At 40.8% G+C, this 16,322-nt stretch overlaps 1 protein-coding gene across 1 annotated transcript in view; it reads left to right on the top strand.

The window, feature by feature from the left end:
* pdcd4b (programmed cell death 4b) overlaps window positions 1-16,322 on the top strand; it is a 30,212-nt gene that overhangs the window by 6,907 nt on the left and 6,983 nt on the right. Inside the window, 4 exon segments of the mRNA XM_036565200.1 lie at window positions 7,828-7,922; window positions 9,005-9,118; window positions 10,400-10,621; window positions 15,636-15,733. Coding sequence (XP_036421093.1) covers window positions 7,828-7,922; window positions 9,005-9,118; window positions 10,400-10,621; window positions 15,636-15,733 — 529 coding nt within the window.

Raw genomic sequence — 16,322 nt, 5'->3', positions numbered from 1 at the left:
AGGTAATAAACATGTTTTTCTGCAGTTTTAACTGTAATAAACTATACATGACTATGAAATATATTATTTAAATAAAGAAAACAAATGACAGATAAATATTATAAAATATATAATGAAAGTTGTTGTCCCCAGGAGTCGTGTCACTGGTGTTACTGTGTAACAAAAAATCTCTTATTTTGAAATAAAAATCACACTGATGACATCACTCGACTTCCTTTTACCTGTTTTCTGAGGATCTAAGAAGAAAAGCTCATGGTGAGTCCACTGAGTCTTTCAGTTATCAGAGATTTTCTCATTTAGCTCATGATTTCATATGAAGCTTTTAGCTGAAGTCACTGGTGTGACGCACTTTATTCTGAGGTAACTGTGAAAAAATAGAATACAAATGGATTAAATTACATATTTTAGTGGATAATCCATGATTGACAACATGTGGTTTGATGCTCTGTAGCAGCCATTTTGTAAAATGCATTTTTCATTAAATGTCTCTGGTGTTCCCTTTCTTATGTGTAACACCACTGAGGATCAGTAACACCAGTGACTCCTATGGACAGATAAAGAAGTGGATGTTTCTGTGAAATGACCCATTTATGTTTCACGTTTAACACACAATTATTTATACACCCAAAAGCGTTAACCACGATCGTAACTCCACTGTGCGGCTCTCAGAACTGGGGGAAAAAAACTGGTTTGGTTAACCAACTTTGAATGGTTGATTAACCTGGCTGTTTAAAATGGCGAGGCTTTCAGTCAAGCACAGTATTGGTGGACATACAGTGGTAGACTGAACGGTCAGTGTGTGTCGACTTTTGCTCACAACAAGGATTCGATACCTTTGCTACCTCAGATGGGCTTCATTTGTGAAGACATCACCCAGATGTTTCAGTTACCAGAGCAAAAAGCAAACGAGACGCTAAAGTTAGTCTTATTTGAATGTTCTACCTTAAACGGAGCAGCAGTTTCATATTATTTCGGCTCCATTTAAGGTGGAATGGAATATTTTAACAAGAAGCTGCCCAACTTTAGCCTTGAGGAGAAACCGCGAGTCTCAGCAGCTACTTCTCACTGCAGGATTCAAGCGGCCGCTAAGTGTCTGTTCTTAACAGGCAAATAACTCACTCTGTAGGGATGTTAATAGCCACCGATTTGTCACCTCTGTTCGGTTGTAGAGCCCACTTGTACATGGATGCCACAGTTTGCTGGGGGTGATTGAGCTTGAAATGCTCATTTCATTAGATATTGAGACGTAACGTCATATTTACATGGTATTGTTTAGTTTTAGATAGATGCAATTTTGTTGATGTTCTTTTCTAATATAATGTCCAGTTATCCCTTCAAAAGGCTCTGTTGGCTCTAAAATGCACTTAGAAAAATTGACCAAATATTTTTAGGCTTACTAAAAAGAAATAAAAGGTAAAACAAACTGAAATTTTGAAATTGGTGTTGGCGGAACGCCGTGCAGTGTGGCGCTATTTTTATCGTTCTGATCAATTTTGATATCTGATCAGCTTTTCTGAGCATATTGTCCATATGGTCTGTTCTTAGTGAACATTTCTCAAACGCATTTCGGTTTCACTAAATATAAAAATAATGAATTCAGCGCAGAGCCGACTGTGAAACGCTAAATAAAAAAATTATGTCGATTGTTTTTGATGGTTGTTTTTAAATGTGACCCTACTCGTAGATCATCTCTGGGTCTCAAAATAATAGAGCTGAATGATTTGGGGGAAAATATCTAATAGCAATTTTTCTGATCGATATTGACTTAAATTGGGATAATTTTCTGTAAGTTGAAGTCCAGGCCTCTTATTTTGGCCAAGAAGACCAGAACATCCACTTTTTCCAGCTTGAGACTTGAACACTGAATGTGCCAGACTTCTGGTTAGTTGGGGTTGTGATGTCACTGCATATAGTTGTTTGGTTGCTTCTGATTGGTCAAACTCATCTACAGGCAGTTTAGAAGCTCTGATTTTAGGTTAATGCTCCCCAATTAGGAACATTGTTAATAAAAAAATGAGTATAATTCAAATTGCAGCTCTTGCAATTTGACAATTGCAATATTTTAAATTCTGATTTTGATAATAAAAACGATTAATATTTCAGCCCTACAAAATGATCCATAAGGTGTATCGTGAATGTCGTTTACAGGCTTTAACTTTGTTTGTTTGGTGCTGTTGCTATGGTAACGCTAAATGACGGTGCACGCGCAGTGAAAAAAAGCACATGAATTCCGATCTGAGCGTCACATTAAGGTCGCATGGCCACGAATCGGATACGTATCAGATCTAGAACCACATATGAAAGGCTACGTTCACATTACCAGGCCGAAGTGGCACAAATCCGATTTTTTGCCCTAATGTGACTCAGATCTAATGTTTTCAGAGCTGTGTGGACAAACAAATCTTTTCAAATCCGACCTGAGCCACTTTCATATGTGGTCCTAGATCGGATACGTATCTGATTCGTGGCCATGTGACCTTAATGTGACGCTCAGATCGGAATTCACGTGCTTTTTTTCCCACTGCGCGTGACCATCATTCAGTGTTACCATGACAGCAGCGCCGAACAGAAGTTAAAGCCTGTAAACGGTGGAAAAGCAGCTCATCTCACCTTTTTCTCCTTCGTCTCGCTCTAATAATGAAGCTGAGAGCTGATCAGAGTTAATGATCTTCTCAGCGAAGCTCGTTCTGCTCGTTAGTTTGTGCTGATGATGAACGTGATTCATTCACGTGACGTTACTGAGTAGGATGTGGTCATGAGGGTCATTTCAGGACGCCGGTTCGTCACATTAATGACAGATTTGAGTCACTTACCTAAACGAGTGTGGAGAGATCGGATTTGAGCAAAAAATCGGATTTGAGCAAAGAGGCTTGTAATGTGAACATAGCTAAAGTGGCTCACATTGGGGTCACAGTAGGGCAAAAAATCGGATTTGTGCCACTTCAGCCTGCTAATGTGAATGTAGCCAAAATGTTTGATTCACGTTCCTGTAACAAAATGCATACTGAGGGCTGTTTGCTGATAGAACCGCGTTCTCTGAGACAGATGCTGTGGGAAAATATTTGTTTTCAGATGATGTGTGATGTGTGAATCATATCAGTATAATTGCTACAAAGTTTAGTTTTGACCAATATCTCAAACCGATATCTGATATATTTGTTGGACTCCAGAGCAGAATATTGAGGTGATGCTGGGCTACGGTGATGAAATATCCGCATTGTATTCATTTTACTGCCTTTGTAAACCTTTAACCCTGCATAAAAGGAAATGTTATTTCTCTATAATGCTAATTCAGCTAGACTTAGTCCACATCGGCAGATATGCACATAAAAATATTGCATCTGTATCAACAACAAAAAAAAATCTCTTTCTGTGCAGCTCTGTTTTTAAATTCTGTACCTTCAGATTAAGATGCTGGTATTCAGGGTATTTTATAAGCTGCTGAGAGGAGACGGCATGAACTAAAATGCCTTAAGTGCATCATTCTGCGAATGAACAGGTCCTAAAATATCAGATTTTCAGGGATAAAGGACGTCCTAGAGGCCGGGCGGTGGTGATCTGTGGGAGTGTAGACTCAGCACTGTTCTCTGAGAGGTTGTGCGAAGGCTCCACATGCTGCCAGTGCAGCAAAGCAGAACCAAATTGAACCGGGTGCCCTGCAGAACCAGCTTACAGACCAGTCTCAGTGCCAGGAAGCGAGCAGAGGCTCTAAATATGGCAACTCTCTGCATGTTTTAGTGCAGAATTACTGTTTATTTATAAATCAAAACATATTAAATGTGCTACATCTTTTCTATCAGCAACTGAAATTAAATTGTGCGTTAAGATGTGCAGAAGTGTGTTTTCTGTTGAGTGTCTAACCTGCATTTTGTTGAATTTCTAAGTAAAAATATCATCTGACTGAAAAGTGCAGGTCGGGAGGCTGGGATGTTTACCGGTATAAAGGTGTTTCATCATTTAGTGTGTTTACATGCACTTAATAATCCGATCATAATTGGATTTCTGCAGTCATCCGATTATTCAAATGGTCATTATTTAAATGGTCATGTAAACACCATACTCCGATCTAGAAATCCAATAAAGAGAGCTGGATTTTAGCTCAGTAATCAGATTTCTCAGTGCATGTGAACTCTTACTCTGATTTCTTTCGGATTTCTCAGTCTGCACATGTGTGAAAACAGACGGCGGTACCAGAAATAAGCGAATAGTGTTGCCGCGAAACGCAGCTAAACACTTTTGGAGTGACGCTGAAACCAAATACGACATTACGGATTTAATATTCTTCATCTTCTAGATGATGTTTGTTCATATCTTCAGGTAAAGCGGCACAATGTTTAAAAAAAAGCCGTGGCATGAAGTTTGAGGTGTACATTACGTTTAGGTCACATCTTCTGTGAGTTTATTGGCTGGTTGCAAAGCAGAAATCTGATTACTGTCTGAGAGAGAGAGAGAGAGAGAGAGAGAGAGAGAGAGAGAGAGAGAGAGAGAGAGAGAGAGAGAGAGAGAGAGAGAGAGAGAGAGAGAGAGAGAGAGAGAGATGAGAATGTGTATATAGTTTGTTTTTGAAAGAGAAATTACACCAAAACTGAAATTCTGTGAGAGAGAGAATATGTATCGCTGTTGTCGAGGGGACTTATATCTCCAGAAAGGTAACTTTAAAGGAGAAGGACAAAACCTACCTTACTTTTAATGTAAGTCAATGGAACCAGACTTTTTCCAGGTCATTCTGGGTCGTGGGGCGGCACGGTGGCGCAGTGGGTAGCGCTGTCGCCTCACAGCAAGAAGGGTCTGGGTTTGATTCCCGGCTGGTTGACCAGGGTCATTTCTGTGTGGAGTTTGCCTGTTCTCCCCGTGTCTGCGTGGGTTTCCCTCTGGGTTCTCCGGTTTCCTCCCACAGTCCAAAAACATGCAGTCAGGCCAGTTGGACGTGCTAAATTGCCCCTAGGTGTGAATGTGTATGTCTGTCTGTCTGTCTGCCCTGCGATGGACTGGCGACCTGTCCAGGGTGTATCCTGCCTTCCGCCCAATGACAGCTGGGATAGGCTCCAGCACCCCACCGCGACCCAGAAGGATAAGCGGTTTAGATGATGGATGGATGGATTCTGGGTCGTTTTTTTTAGTCCATTCATCATGAAATTTACACACAATGTAAAGGACAACAGGCATTTTCAAATTATGTCAAAAACTGAAAAAGAAAATGGAGATACGAGGTTTTATTCCGACCCCAGTGATGTTAGTAGTTGTGCAGAATGTATGGAGGTGTAAATGTATGAACAGTGTTTGTGTTGCAGTGCTGTGTAAGATTCCCTTTGCCGTAATTTTAAAAGCAGCAGAAGAGAAAACAGTTCAAAACGAGCCACATCAGGTTTTTAGCAGGAGTCGTAGAGTTACATTGAATTTTATCAGTACTGATCACCACTAATCAGATAAACACTGAAAACCTTTACCTGCGCTGTGTGCATTTAGAAGAAGTAGATGCATTTCTTTTTTTTCTTTTTCTTTCTCTTTCTCTTTTTTGCTTTCTCTTTTTTTCTCTTTTTCTTTTTCTTTCTTTTTTCTTTCTTTCTCTTTCTTTCTCTTTCGTTCTTTTTCGTTCCTTCTTTCTTTCTTTCTTTCTTTCTTTCTTTCTTTCTCATTTTTTCTTTCTTTTTCTTTCATTTTATCTTTTTCTTTGTTTCTTTCTTTCTTTCATTCATTTGTTCGTTCTTTCTTTCTTTCTTTCTTTCTTTCATTTAAATATTCAGGTCAGATCCTTCCTGTGTTTTGAGTGGTCAGGTTAGTGTTGGTTCAGTCGGTGGAGTCTGTAAGTCTGGGTTTCAGACTGCAGCTGTTAAACAGGCTGTATTCTTTGAGCTCTTTGTGTCTGACTGTTTGATTACTGATTATAATCTGAGATTATACTGAGAGCGGAGATGAGTGCAGAGAGGATATGATGTTTGAAACAAAGCAGTGACCGCTCTCTTTCACACTGTCCATCTGTATACATGTAAACATCTTATAGCACCTTATAACAGAACTCTATACTGCTGTAATTCACCATACGTGTCCAATACTTTACCTGTTACTGTGCAGTAACCTGCTGTGCAGTGACCGCATACAGACACTTTATTTGAGGTTATTTATTTTTCTGGATATTTGTTATTTAGTTTTCTGTGTGGAGGCACAAACTGGACTGCTTTTTTTTCCACTATATCCTGTGTAGTGACAATAAAAGGAATCTTTCAGCTGCTTTTCAGTCTACAGAATTAGTTTATGGTCATTTCAAAAGTTTATTCATGGAATGCAGCAACTGCCCATTGACTTCCATTATATGTGAGTTTGGATAGGAGTTTTATTTTAAAGTACAGCGAAAGGCGTCCGAGTTGTTGTCTGTGATATTTGCTGGTATGATTCAGATTCTGTAAAATGCTGTAATGTTCCTTTAATTCTGCCGAGCTGTAAGTGCTGCTCCTGTCTGTTACATAACAGGGTGACAGGGTCAGTGAGTCAGTGAGGCAGACCGAAAGTCCTCTGCTGCGTTTGGGAGGGGAAATAAAGCGGCTGTGTGCAGAGTCTACCAGAGAAATGCATGCACACAAACACTCAGGCACTGTGCGCTGATTGATGTGTGTGTGTAGCGTGTCAGATGGTGTTAAAGCAGCTTTAAATCGTGCTGACATGCTGCGTGTGGAAACATCACTTAAGCAGCTAAACAGTAAGCTGTGATCTGGCTCAGACTGAGACCGACTGCCCTGAAAGCTTTTGCTTCGTTACCGCTCAGAAGTCTGGTGTCAACGGTTTCAAATATAGGTTGATCCAAAAAGATTCATCTGATTTAAAAATGATTTATTTCACTTGTGAATCATTACAGAACAATGCAGTAAACTGTAAATGGTTTAAATGAGCATAAAGTTTATGATGTAATTGTACAAGTGCTCAGTATGAACCTCCTCCAGCTGTACGGACGACATCAACGTAATTCATCCCATACTCGATTGAGCATGTCGGGTGTCTCTGTACTCACGGCTCTTTCAGTGCGATTTCGGAGATCGTCCAGTGTTGTGTAACCAACGCCGAACGCTCTGAGCTGTTGGAGCTTCACTGCCCACGAAAATCACGTTATGATGGATTCACTCTTATTGAAGTGGAGAACGCAGAACGCTTTCTGCTCAGGGGTCTCCATCTCCTCACAGACTGAGGGGGGGGCCCCATCTTCCACTGACAGTCAAAAACTCTATGACCCCCTCTTTCAGTTGAATTGTGATTGGTTCCTAGACGCCTGTTGTAAAAATATGGCGCTTTGAAACCAGATTAATCTTTTTGAATCACCCTGTAATATAAATCTATGCAGTTAAATGTGCCAAATGTTTCAAAGAAAATAATAAAATACACAAGCAAAATATTACATACTGAACTGTACTGATTCACTACATACAGATCTAGTGAGCGTATCAAGCCTATGTTTCTAAAAAATTGGTGGAATTTTGTTTAATAAGTTCCCATCATTCCCAAAATACTTGAAACATGGAATAAAGGATCTAGTAACATTTTTCTCTAATGACTGACCGAAATTGACTGAAATTAACACACATCAGTTAATAATCAGTAATAATAATCACGATACGCGTGAGGCTCCAGTCCGCGCGGGCCAAAACACTGCAGACTTCAGTGCACTGCTTCATTAAACACACCTGGCTCAGCTCATCAGCTAATTAGCAAGGCCTTCATGAACTGAATTCGGAGCATTAGATGAGGGTGTAAACAGCGCTTTGGCCCGGAAGGTCCCCAGTTTGACATACCTATTATATGGAGTGACTAAACTGTTGCTCATCTGTGTTTTTCCTTTAGGTGGAGCTGGAGGTAAAGGTGTGTGGGGCACACCTGGAGAGGTGTACGATGAGGAGGAGGTGGACGTACGAGACCCCAATTATGATGAGGATCAGGTACGGTGTTGAAGTAATAAGCATTTTAAAGTAGTTTATTGATATGGTTTATAAACAGCTTTTACCAGCCATCATAAACCACTGTAGTCGTGCCGCCATTTTGTAGTCGGCTCCATTTCTCTATGGCCAGAATGAATAGGGTTTTCGAAAAATCGCCTCTATCGCCCCCTGTGTTAAATAAAAATGTTCAGAACCCGACACGTTCTGTCCTGTGAACATTTTTCTCTGGATCCTCTGACTTTTGAGGTCGTTAAAGCGTTGAAATATGAATATTGCTACATGTGAGCTAAAGCTACTGCGCACTGAATTCACATCATCAGACTGACAGCCTCATTAAGCAGGTTTTACCAGTGTACATTTCCATGTTCAGACTGAGGGCGATGAAAAGAAGTCAGAACAAAATCAGCAGGTTTCCCTGTGGTTCTCTGTTCTTCATCTGATGCTCACTGAAACATGGTAGATCTTTCCTTTTAGCTTGATTTGAAAAGCTGTACAAATGTATCTGCACACAGGCTGATCCAGTACAGACCCAGTATTACTGCTCACCCCCTGATCAGCTGATTTCAGCTCTCAGAATATCCTAAATATTATTTTAATGCTGGTAACCTTTTCCTGAGGACATTTTCTCAGCTTTTTGTTTGACTTTTCCCGTTCCACCTTAAATGGTGCCACAGTCACGTTGTCGGTGAAAAAGAAGAAGCTTAGTGCAGCCTTAATGCACTGAATTCCGAATGAATAAAGAGGATTTCTGTCTAAGTTTCACTCAGATTGACATCGAGGTTGCAGACTGCATCACCGGTCAGCCAGTGTTTGCTGCAGTGGCCCTAAATCCTTATGTTCTGCAAGCTGTTCAAAGCATTAATAGTGTTACATCCGATTCCGATCTGATAGATGTCGGCATTTCGCCTTAAACATCTACGTACGCAGTTCGTGTGATGGAAATCTTTAGCGTTCGTAAGTATTTTTCTTATTAGGGCTGAACTAAGCAGGGATTAGAAATGGAACAACACTGTGTATATTTTTCTTTGAACTGTTTGTAATTCGTCCCCCGTGTAATACCCTCTCTCCGTCTCTCCCTGCAGGAGAACTGTGTGTACGAGACCGTGGTGCTGCCGCTGGACGAAGAGGCCTTCACCAAGACGGTGACGCCGATCGTACAGGAGTACTTTGAGCACGGGGACGCTAACGAAGTGGCGGTGAGGATGAGCTCTGTTTATGACTCTCACCTCATCTGTAATCTGTTTACAAGTAAATCCTGCCGTTTAGACTCAGCGTGGCGTGATGGAAAGGTCTGACAACATTTGATGATAATCATTATATCAGTGATGGTGATGATGATATTTGATTGCACAAATGCATCAGTGCATCGTAATGAAGGGGTCTGTAAATGCTGATTCAACTGCACAGATTTTGAAATATTAGAACAGTAAAGATGAACGTTGGACAGTAAAGATGATCGTTGGACAGTAAAGATGATCGTTGGAGAGTAAAGATGAATGTTGGAGAGTAAAGATGATCGTTGGACAGTAAAGATGATCGTTGGAGAGTAAAGATGAATGTTGGAGAGTAAAGATGATCGTTGGAGAGTAAAGATGATCGTTGGAGAGTAAAGATGATCGTTGGACAGTAAAGATGATCGTTGGACAGTAAAGATGAACGTTGGACAGTAAAGATGAACGTTGGACAGTAAAGATGATCGTTGGACAGTAAAGATGAACGCTGGACAGTAAAGATGAACAGTAATATAAGAATCACTTCAGTATCAGCAGATAATTGCAGTTGTCGGCTGCAAATGTTTACATTTCAAAGCGATATTTGACCACATATTAATTTTACTCCAGAAGAGCAGACTGAGCTCCTGGGCTACTGTGATAAAATACTGTTTCCCAACATGTTATGTTTCTGTTTGATATGGCGAAATTAATACTGTTTATGCATCAGCCTCTGCAAATATGTACATGCATTGGTCAGCAGTTCCCATATTGGGGCATCTCTAATTCAAAAATAATTATAATGCTATTCAGTAAAGTTTGTATTAATGTTTTTAAAAAATGATTTTATGAAAAATGCTAATAAATTATCTTTTTTCCAACAAAAACTGTTTTTTTTTCCAGTTACAGTTGAGTACACAGCAATTCTGGATGTAAATTGTGTAATAGAATCATTGTGAGATCAGACGTTTATAATAATATTATTATTATTATTATTATTATTAACAATAACAAAACCTGTACATTGCTTGCAATGTACTTGCAATTCTTGCAAATGCAAAGGATTAAGAATAACTTTAACTCTTCCCCTTGTCTGCCTCTCTCTGTATCTCTGTCTTTCTGTCTCTTTCTCTTTTATCTCTCTTATTTTTCTCTTTTTCTTGGTCTGTCTCTCTTTTCTGTTTTTGTCTTTTGCTCTCTCTCTCTCTCTCTCTCTCTCTCTCTCTCTCTCTCTCTCTCTCTCTCTCTCTCTCTCTCTCTGTGTAGGAGTTACTGGGGGAGCTGAATTTGGGCGGCATGCGTAGTGATGTTCCTCTGCTGGCCGTGTCTTTGGCTCTGGAGTCTAAATCGAGTCACCGTGAGCTGACCTCTCGCCTGCTGAGCTGGCTCTGTGGGAGGGTTCTGACCCGCTCGGACATCGAGAACGCCTTCCACAAGCTGCTGCGGGAGCTGCCGGACCTGGTGCTCGACACGCCCACAGCACCACAGGTAAAAACACCACGATCACCGCACTGCACGTCTTATCCCGCCGATCCGCTCTTCTCTGATTAAGGGGTTTCATAACCAGATAAATGTGTATCTGTTACTGCAGACGGAAACTTTTTCATTAAGAATCAACTCTCCTGCCAACTGTTGGCGTGTAGCTAATGTGTAAGCATGTTGAGCCGTTCAGAGTAAAGGTGTATTCACAGTTGAGAGTATCTGCCTTTAGAGGACATCCAGCTACAGTTCAGGCAGCCAAAAAACACCAACAAGACGTAAAACTGGAAACGTGAGCTCCTCAGATGCATCAGAATCAGATGTGATTCCTGCTGTCACTGAGCTACAGAGGCTGCTGTTGAAAGAGACGAATGAGGATCAAAACTATGAAACATACTTTACTTACGGCTGTACAGAAGTGCTTTTCTGACCTGCTCTTCTCCACTGCAGTGTTATTTGAGCAAAATGTAGCTAATGTAGCATAGCCAGCTAACGCACATCATTCAAAATCAGCTGGATTTGAATGATTTAACTGTTTAAGATACATTGCACTCATTTACACAAACAACTACTTAATTCTACGTAGGTTATTCGGTATAGTATTGTAATAGTATTGTAATTGGTTTCAGAAAGTACTAAAAAAGTACTAAAGTAACTGAGTATTTGTGCACTGTAGTGATGCATTGTGGCTGAGCGTTGAGAGATCATTGGATCTTTCTGCTCAGTGGGGATGTTGCTGTGGTGTTGCTGACGTGACTGAAGTGTGTGTTTAACAGGGGAAAAACACCAGTGTGTGTGTGTTGGGGGGGGGGAAGGGGGGTCTGCTGTGGTGCAGTCTGTTCAGAAGACTCTTTCAGCCTTTTCGTTTCACTGGAGCTTCTGCTATTGTCTGTGTGTGCAGAGTGCAAAATCAGCACTGCAGCTACAACAAACACACACACACGTCTCACTCTTGCAGGCTTTACATTCTCACCCTCCTACTTTAACCCCCTCTTCTTTTTCCACCCCTTGTTAATGTTTAGATAACGGCCTCTGTGCGTATGAACATGTAAAATGTCACAGAGTATAGTTCCCATATCAGCACATCCCTAATAATAAATTAGAATGATATTCTCTAAAATATGTGCTCATTTTTTACAATAAAGAAATGAATAAAATACTTAGGATTAAATTGAATCATAGTAAGATTCGAGTTTTTAATAATAAGGCTAATAATAAAAATAATAGCTGTCTATTGACTGTCTCCACGTATCTGAGCGCGTTTGTCAATAACTCAGACAGGATTTTGGACTCTAAGGCTTGAGAGTCTGTTCTGCTACAGGCCACAGCGTGGTGGCTGAAGGTCTGCTGCTCCAGGAAGACGGGGAGATGGTGACGATGATGATGAGGCCCCTTGCGTGGGTTTATTTCCATTTTGATCTTTGTCTGTCTGTCTCTCGCCCTCCCTCTCTTTGTATCTCTCTTCATCTCTCGCGAAGATATCTAATATATTTATTTCCATGTATATTAACAGTGGTTTGTATTATATGCACTAAATATTACGTTTATTTAACTATATACATTTCACTACATTTCGCTGATGGTGCCACCCTTCCCTGTGCCGGACCCTTCCCTGTGCCGGACCCTTCCCTGTGCCAAGCCCTTCCCTGTGCAGGGCCTCACTCTCTCAGGCTGGTGCACTCCTCATCTGCCTGCTAGAGCAGCATTTTGGCTTCTCCTAATAACACTGTTAGTTTCTCTGATTCTGGGAGTTCAGGCTTTTCGTTACTGAATTTATTGAAGTATTTGTCTCTGATATGTTTGTTTTTGACAGTAAAGGAGAAGCGTAAAGAGCTTCTCCATCTCCACCTTCCCTGAATCAGTAGCCACGTTTACATGCAGCCTAATAATTTGTTAATCATCCGATTAATAGCTCAATCGGAATAGAATACGTCCATGTAAACTCCTCAGACTAGTCCGATTGAGGCCTTTCGGAATACAGTTTCTATCCGACTGATCGAGGTGGGTAATCCTGTAAATAATCTGTTAAATAGAAGAATAATATCTGTGTAAACGCCTGTATCTGATTACATTCCCTATCGGAAAGTTTAAGTCCGTTCTGATCATGTTCGTCTCGTCATAGTGAAAGTTTATACCGTTCAACATGGCGGAGCAGAAACTGGTCTGCAGAGGAGACGAAGTTTATGCTCTGATCTTTAAAAGACGGCGGTGGGACGGACGTCCAGCTTATGTGTCTCAGAACACGACGTCTTCCTCTCGGCCTCCTTTAATAAGGACATGTGAAGGACGTTTTCCTGAGTCTGACATCATTTTAAAGTCATTAAAAACACAGAAACTGCTCACTGCTGCTCATCTCACTCTGACTGGACACACGTGATGCTCGTTGTCATGGTAACGTCTACACTGAGTGGTTCTCTATGCATGAGCATAATTTTGGATCTGATTGCTTGTAGTGAGCATGTAAAGAGATTTTCCACCACATTGTTGAGTAGAGTGAGAATAAACACCCCAGTCTAAATCTGTAATCGGAATGTTTTCAGTTCATCTTTGCATGTAAACACAGTCAGTGACCATACAGCACCTCTCTCTCTCTCTCTCTCTCTCTCTCTCTCTCTCTCTCTCTCTCTCTCTCTCTCTCTCTCTCTCTCTGTATCTCTCTCTGTATCTCTCTCTCTCTCTGTATCTCTCTCCCTCTCTCTCTCTCTCTCTCTGTCTCTCTCTCTCTGTCTCTGTCTCTCTCTCTCTCTCTCTCTGTATCTCTCTCTCTCTCTCTCTCTCTGTATCTCTCTGTATCTCTCTCTCTCTCTGTATCTCTCTCTCTCTCTCTCTACCTCTGTATCTCTCTCTGTGTTTGTGGACAGTAGTTCTGTGTGCTGAGCTGGTTTTGTTCAGACTAGAACAGCAGTGGCAGCTCTTTTCTCTCGGGGCCTCTGGCTCAAAGAACAGAACACCACAAAGCAGTTTTTATACAGTGTCGGGACGTGGAGTCCTACATGCGTTTCATGTGTATTTTATGTATGTATATTGTGGATCACGTGTGTTACGATATCCAAGGACCTCAGGAGTCATATGTTCCACGTGTTTAGACACACACACATACATGTAATAATGTGTCTTGTATGTATTATTTCTGTGTAATAAGATCGTTCTAACACTCGTCTAAACCTCAGTAACCAAAAATAAACGGTTTTACTCTCAGCTTTAAAGAAATGAAATACGGATCTTTTTGTAAAAACACTTTACAAAATTGTTTGGTCCTGAAAAAAGGTACAGAAATAAACTCGTGCGCGCACACAAACACACACAAACACACACAAACACACACACACACACACACACACACACAGCCCCACCGGTCATACCCTCTCTGTCTGAGTAAACAGGGCAAGCGGCCCACAACAACATGGTTTAGACTAAACCAAACTGCTGCCTCCACTGTTTTCCACCCTTTCACTGAAGTACTGATGTGGATTTGCTGTTCTGTAGTCGTCTGGAAATCCCCCCCCCCACACGTTCACACCTTTACAGTTAATTATGTTTGGGGTTTTTTATAAAAGCTTTGCAGTCATTTCTGGACTCTACAGTAACAGGAACTTGTTTAAGTTTCTTTGCAAGTTTCTGTGTGGTGAAATAAGCTCATGGTTAACCACAGGCTGTAGGTGCTGTCTGAAGTGACTACACTCACACTCTACGTACAGTCTGTGCTGAAGGCCAACCTTCATTTATTTAATTTCAAGTCAGAATGAAGTGAAAGTCGTTCAATTTTCAGTATCAGGTTTAAAAAGTAGAAATTACAAAGAGCAGCACTTGGCAGTATTTTCAGTATCTCTGCCTTTATTACAGCTTCCATTGAGAGACTCACTTTCAGTTTCTCACAGAAACCTGCAGACACACCTCCAAAGTTCAGTCTAAGAAGTTGGTTGATCATTTTCTGAAGTAATTAAACACATTCAGTGGTGTTGAGGTCTGGACTCTGGGGTGGTCAGTCCATTGTTCAGCTTCTTTGTTTGGTGTGTTTGTCTCCTTTTCTCAGTGAGGTTCTTCTTGAACAGCTACACATCCTTTCAGACCCACAGCGCTGAGTCGTCTTCTCACAGTGGAAGGATGGACAGAAACACCTGTGGATGTTTTCAGATCTGAAGCAGCTTGATTTTCTCCTCTGTCTCAGAGATGAAAGCTTTAAGTGCTGTTTATCTGATGGGGACAGTGTTGGTGTCAACCAGGTCTTCCAGGTGGTTGTTAGGAGGTTTTGTAATCATTTTTTGGACTTTCTTTTCTCTTTCCTTATGCAAGTGGATTATCTCATCTAATCTCCTCAGAATTTTCTCCTAAACATTCAGTAACTTCTACTTAATGGCCATTTCATAAATGAAGGGTCTCAGACTTTTGCCCATTGATCTAAACAGTCTACCCAATGTATTAAAGCTTATTCACAGCATTTTAAAACTTTTTTGTTGGAATATTTACAGTTACAAATGAATAATATTCAAAACTGTTACAAATGACTAATATTCAAAACTGTGTAAATCTTCTATTCCACACCACACTATATGAAAAAAATATGAAAAAACATGAGTTTGATCCTGTATATATGAATAACTACAGTAGCTATGTGGAAATACCTCTGCGTCAACTTGTCAGTTAATACCATTAAAGATGCCATTTAAAAAAGAAAAACTACTTTCATTTCAGAACTGTTCCATAACAGAAACTCATGTGTGTAACTTTCTCTTTCATTTTTGGGCTGGAATTGTGGTGAAATAAGCTCACATGTTTAACCACAGGCCTTGAGACTGAACTGACTTCAGCAGGAAGCTCTCGAGCCGTCGCAGCTACCCTCATACAGAATGTAAACAAACTGCTAAACGTGTTCAAAGCTGACTCAGTGCTGTCATTGGTGTATCATTGTACACTAAGAAGTTGCCGTCTAATTTGATTTCTGCTTATTATGGGGTGTGTTGTGTGGACTTCTTACTATTTATTTATTTATTTATTTATTTATTTATTTCTCCTTTTGTTGTAGCTGGTCGGCCAGTTCATTGCCAGAGCAGTAGCGGATCAGATCCTTACCAAAAACTACATCGAAGGATACAAGGGAAGGGTGGACTGTGAGCATGCGAGGTAAACGCACACCGGGTTTGTTGGAGGTTCTAGAATAGCTAGTAAAAAACTGTGCGTAAATTAATAAAGCTAATAACAAACGATTATATCTATATACAGTATGGCCAAAAGTTTGTGGACACCACACTGTTTCCTCAAAAAACGAGTATTAAAAGGGTATTTGTCTCCCCCTCTGCTGCAGTGACAGCCTCTACTCTCCTGAGAAAGCTTTACACTTAATGTTGGAACATTGCTGTGGGATTTGATTGCATTCAGCAGCAGGAGCACTAGTGAGATCAGGTACTGATGTTAGATAGGACGCTCCAGCTCATCCCAAAGGTGTTGGATGGAGCTTCATCACTCTAGAGAACACACTTCCACAGCTCAACGCTTGGGGCTTCATAACCCTCTAGCCCACATGGGGCACTGGACATGGTGACCTTAGGCTCATGTGTGGCTACTCCAGATCCTCCTGTTCTATTGTCAGTGCTTTTCTGTGAAGATCATATAAGCTGTGTGTGCATTTGATCTCCTGTGTGAGCAGTGAGTGACCTTAATGCAGCTGAATTCACTAATAAGACGAGGTGTCCACAAACTTTTGGACATACAG

Source organism: Colossoma macropomum, unplaced genomic scaffold, assembly GCF_904425465.1.
Source record: "Colossoma macropomum unplaced genomic scaffold, Colossoma_macropomum, whole genome shotgun sequence".
Lineage (NCBI taxonomy): Eukaryota > Metazoa > Chordata > Actinopteri > Characiformes > Serrasalmidae > Colossoma > Colossoma macropomum.
This window is presented reverse-complemented; position numbering and strand designations above follow the sequence as displayed.